This window comes from Nicotiana tabacum, chromosome 22 (genome assembly GCF_000715075.1).
Source record: "Nicotiana tabacum cultivar K326 chromosome 22, ASM71507v2, whole genome shotgun sequence".
In the NCBI taxonomy this organism is placed as follows: Eukaryota; Viridiplantae; Streptophyta; class Magnoliopsida; order Solanales; family Solanaceae; genus Nicotiana; species Nicotiana tabacum.
The window spans coordinates 51,587,127-51,592,076 of NC_134101.1; the positions used below are offsets into that span (position 1 = coordinate 51,587,127).

The 4,950-nt window shown below is 37.1% G+C and overlaps 1 protein-coding gene across 1 annotated transcript; it reads left to right on the forward strand.

Moving 5' to 3' along the window:
- The first annotated feature begins 1,427 nt into the window (after nt 1–1,427).
- On the forward strand, nt 1,428–2,609 carry LOC107760639 (small ribosomal subunit protein mL103 (rPPR7)-like). The gene has a single exon (XM_016578722.1). It carries the CDS (start codon nt 1,428–1,430, stop codon nt 2,607–2,609), a length of 1,182 nt encoding a protein of 393 aa, XP_016434208.1.
- The last annotated feature ends 2,341 nt before the right edge of the window (nt 2,610–4,950 follow it).

Here is a 4,950-nt window from a genome sequence, read left to right on the forward strand (position 1 = left end):
AAGAACTCTAAGAGCTGACCTCAATAGTTACCTTTTTAATGGCCTTGAGGTAAATACAAATAATTCTTGAAAGAACAATTTTATTGTCTTGATATGCATAAGCTTTCGAAAAATTCTCACAGCATAATACGTGTCACATATGTACAAACTTGAATTGAAAATTACATAAACTTCATGAGTTTTGGTCATGGTATACCAGTTGAAACGTGAGAATGAAACATATATCAAAAACATCATTTCAAAATAAAATATTAGGTGTGAGATACGATTGTATCATATGTTTGGACCTAATAACATCAAAATTAATTCATTACACATTATTTCACTGTATTTACAGACCTCAACTTCACAGGTTTAGAAGATGTCAAATAATGTTGCATTAAAATTTTGTGTTACTCATCACACTCATGCATACTTCAATACAATAAAGTTATTTTAAAAAGTGTTGATGTGGGATACACATACAACGTACGTGTCTAGAAACTAGTTAGATTAAATATGTGATTCTTCAATTAAACCAAACATGTGATTTAGTCCTTACAACTATAACAATGTTATATGATGGAAACCAAAACTGCTATATTTTCAAATGAGGAAGGAAAAAAGGCATAACATCCTAAATAAATGGTATGGGGTAGAGTGTTAGTCGGTCAAGAGCATCCATATCCAGAAGATGAAGGTAGCAAATATGAGAATGTTGAGATGGATATGCGGGCACACCATGTTAGATAGGCTTAGGAATGAGGTTATTCACGATAAGGTGGGTGTGGCTCCTATTGAGGATAAGATGCGGGAAGCGAGGTTTAGGTGGTTTGGACATGTGAAGAGGAGAAGCACAGACGCCCCGGTGAAGAGGTGCGAGAGGTTGACATTGGAAGACCTAAAGAGGGGTAGAGATAGGCCGAAGAAGAAGTGGAGAAAAAAGATTAGGCAAGACATGACACAACTTCAGCTAACCAAGAACATGATCGTTGATAGGAAAGTGTGGATGTCGAGGAGTAGGGTAGTAGGATATGTGGTCTGGATTGTTTATACCGGTAGTATTAGTACGTACTCTAGCATTCTGTTGGTATTAGTTTCTATGACTACATGTTGTTTCTTTCATTTTGGTCATCTTAATATCTTGTTGTATTTTATGTTATTTTTATATGGCTTTTTGGTGTTGTCCTTTCTTGTCTGTCTTTTCATTAATGTGATGCTTATGTTTTTTTGAGTCGAGGGTCTATTGGAAATAATATCTCTATTTTCACAAGATAGGAATAAAGATTTGCATACACATTATCTTAGTACACTCCCCGGACCATACTATGTGGGGTTATACCGGGTATGTTGTTGTTGTTAAATAAATGGTATTATGACCCATAGGTATAAAAACTCTAGCAGAAATCTTGAAAAATGACACATTTAATATTTTAACCTCACAAAAAATGTCCTCTTCCCTCTACCGCCGTCTCCATAATGTCTTCACCAACACCGCTAAATCTCAAGTCCTTACAGCCATCACCGACGCCAAACCCAAAGTTCCTCCACCCTTCAACCCAATCAGTGAACCCGAATCCTCCAAAGAACAGAAATTTCGGCCACTGATTCGTAAATTTAAGCATTTGTCAAAAGATCCCAGATTCCGCCGCAGGCATGTAAATTATGAATCTTTCGTACGACGACTCAGCCGAACTCAACAGTTCTCAGCTATTGAAGATATCCTCGAGCACCAAAAAATTTACCCAGAAATAGAAGATGAGGGTTTCGTTGTACGACTCATTTCCTTATATGGGAAAGCTGGTATGTTCGAGCAAGCCCGGAAACTGTTCGACGAAATGCCTGAGTTAAACTGTGATCGTACAATCATATCATTCAATGCTCTATTGGCAGCTTGTGTTAACTCGAAGAAATATGATAAAATTAGTGAGATTTTCAGGGAATTACCTGGGAAATTAGCTATTGAGCCAGATGTTATTTCGTATAATACGGTGATCAAGGCATTATGCGAGATGGGTTCGTTGCATTCCGCAGTTTTAGTAATGAAGGAGATGGGAAAAAATGGAATTGACACTGATGTTGTTACTTTCAATACGCTTTTAGATGCGTTTCACAAGAATAATATGTCTTCTGAAGCTGAAAAAATGTGGACTTTGATGGAAAAGAAGAATGTGATTTCGGATGTTAGGAGTTATAACTCGCGAATACGTTGGTTGGTAGAAAACAATCAGGTAGTAGAGGCTGAGGAATTGTTTGAGGAGATGAAGAAAAGGGGAGTAAATCCTGATACATACAGTCATAATTCCATGATTAAAGCTTGTGCAAAGGATGGCAATTTGGAATTGGCTAAAAGCTGGTATGTTAAGTTGGAGGAAAACGATTGTGTTCCTAATCGTCCCACATTCGAGTTACTTATTACGCTGGCATGTGATAAAGATGATCCTGATTCTGCTTATGACTTGTGCAAGAAGTGTATTAATTTGAAACTAAATGTTTTTACTGGTACAATCCAACGGGTGGTTGATGCGTTGGTTGATCACTCGATGATCGAAGAAGCAAAGGAGCTTCTGGAGATAGGAAAGAACTGTCCTTTCCGTTATAAGCTGTCAATGCCAAACGATCTCCAGTAATATCACATCTCTGTTATCTCGAGTTGTTTGTCTCTACTCTCTACTGATTTGGGTTATGATTTAACAAGTTTCTAATTTCCTTGAGTGAGACATTCGTGATCGAAGAAGTAGAATATCTTGTGGAGTTAGGGAATTAGATGCCACCATTATAAGCTGGAAAAGGGAATAAATGCCCAGCAATACAATATTTCTGTCAATGTTTGATCGGTATATGTTTCCTCCATTGATTCGGGTTGCACTATATCATGAGCTTTTTTTCAATCATGAGACACCACCTATTCCAGCATTGATTTGAGTTGTGCAATATGTAAGTACTTTTTTTTTTCCAATTGAGACACCACCTATTCCAGCATTAATTGGCACTTTCAATTGCCAGCTAATTAAAAAGATTAATTTTGGTGTTGCAAAAGGGTTCGTGAATATGTGCAATTCTGACATGTGTTTTACTTTAATTCCCAATGGAAGCTTATCTTAAGCTGAACTTTATTTGCGCAGTACTATTTTGCTAAGGCAGGACATTACCCATTTTCTTCTGTTGGACACAAAATTGAAATAAAGAAGAATAAGTGCAGTTTTTCCTGTTTCTTGAATCCAAAATTATCATACAGACCAAACTGGTTTGCATCCATCTTCTAGGATTGGAATCAGAACACGGACACTTATTTTTAGAGGAACTTCCTATCTCAAAGATTACGACAAAGGTTAAATACTAAATTGTATTTAGAGCAGGAAGTTGTTGACCCATAAAATCAAACTTGTAGATAGGGCAGCAGCATCGATCAAACCATGATCCAAAGATAATCGTTCTTAGCAAACAATTACCAGTGTAGGAGAGAGGAGATATGATGAGATAGGAACCCAAAGGAATAGAAAGGGACATGTTTAACATTACGCAACACAGTAAAATACAGTGATTAGCACACTTGGTTCATATGATTTAGGCATACTTTGGGCATGCAAAAAAGAAAAGCCTTATTATTGTCGTAGGCGATACATGCATAATACAAATTATACAATTAGGATGAGTGATTCATATATCAAACTATACACGTTATATCTTGCCATAGCTTTGTAAAGACACATGCATTTACATGGGAAAGAATGGAATAATGCAATTAACAAACTATCTGGGATGAAACTATCATTTTTGGTTTATTTCAAAAGCCTTTACTAAAGCTTATGTTTTGAGACACAAATAAATGTAACTGGGACATACTAATTACTTTTGAAAAGGTAATCCACTTTGCTAAAATGAAGATCCAATGATTCAAAATGAACTAATATTAAAAGTTCCTTTTAAAAAATTCTTCAATGTCTTATTAGAACGAATACATTTTGGCCGGTGATCGAACTTCCGTTCTCTTGCAAAATGTCTGTATACGGGTAAAACCGGGGCTAATGAGCACCCCGATTTCCCGGTGAGTCAAACAAAGTAAGGACATAACTACATGAAATCAGAATCGAAGCTGGGAACTTCTCGTACTAAGGCCCGAACGGAGTGCTTGCCACCGAGCCCGACAAGACAACACCCCCAGAACCCAGTATGAGCTCCAAGACCTCGAAAAGCACTACAAACGGTTGCACACGACTAACAAAGGGCCGTGATATCCGCACCCAACCGGATATTATGGCGCGGATCTCGCCTGATGTCGGTAGCATATCAGTAATTGATGTAAAAATGGATTATTTTTTTTTTTTACCTTTTTTAGAATTGTACTAGGGGTAAAACTCCCTTACTATATAAAGGAGAAGTTTCTTATTCAATGGAGATACAGTAACATACATATCAAGGTAATACAAACGTGTTTCTCTGCTTTCTAGTTATTGAAAAGTTCTTATTTTAATCATAGTTTTTCATACGCAATTGGCCCCGAATCGAGGGTCTGGTCGAGGGCAGAACTGTTATTAAGCTTAAATTTGACCCCGGATTCTACATCACAACTGGTTTGGTTATCCACATTACCTTTTGAAATCAGGTTTTGGGAACGGTTACGAATTGTTTAGAAATTTAGTTGCTAAAAATATTTATCATTTACTCTATGAGTTCTATCCTTGCTGTTTCATTAAAGAAATTTTGATTTCAAAAATACTAAATGTGTAATTAAGTGAAGTTTGTATTATTGGCTTGCCTGACAGTGGTGTTCAGCGCCATCACGACCTTTAGGTGAGATTGGGTCGTGACAACATGGTATCAGAGCACTAGGTTCACTTTGGTCTTACGAGTCATGAGCAAGTCTAGTAGAGTCTTGCGGATCGGTACAGAGACGTCTGTGCTTATCTTCGAGAGGCTACATGGCTGTTAGGAGCATTTCCCTTCTTGATTCTTCATCGTGAGATTCGA

Bases quoted from the DNA above. Each gene is read 5' to 3' on its own strand.
- LOC107760639 (XM_016578722.1), top strand. From the start codon at position 1,428: ATGTCCTCTTCCCTCTACCGCCGTCTCCATAATGTCTTCACCAACACC.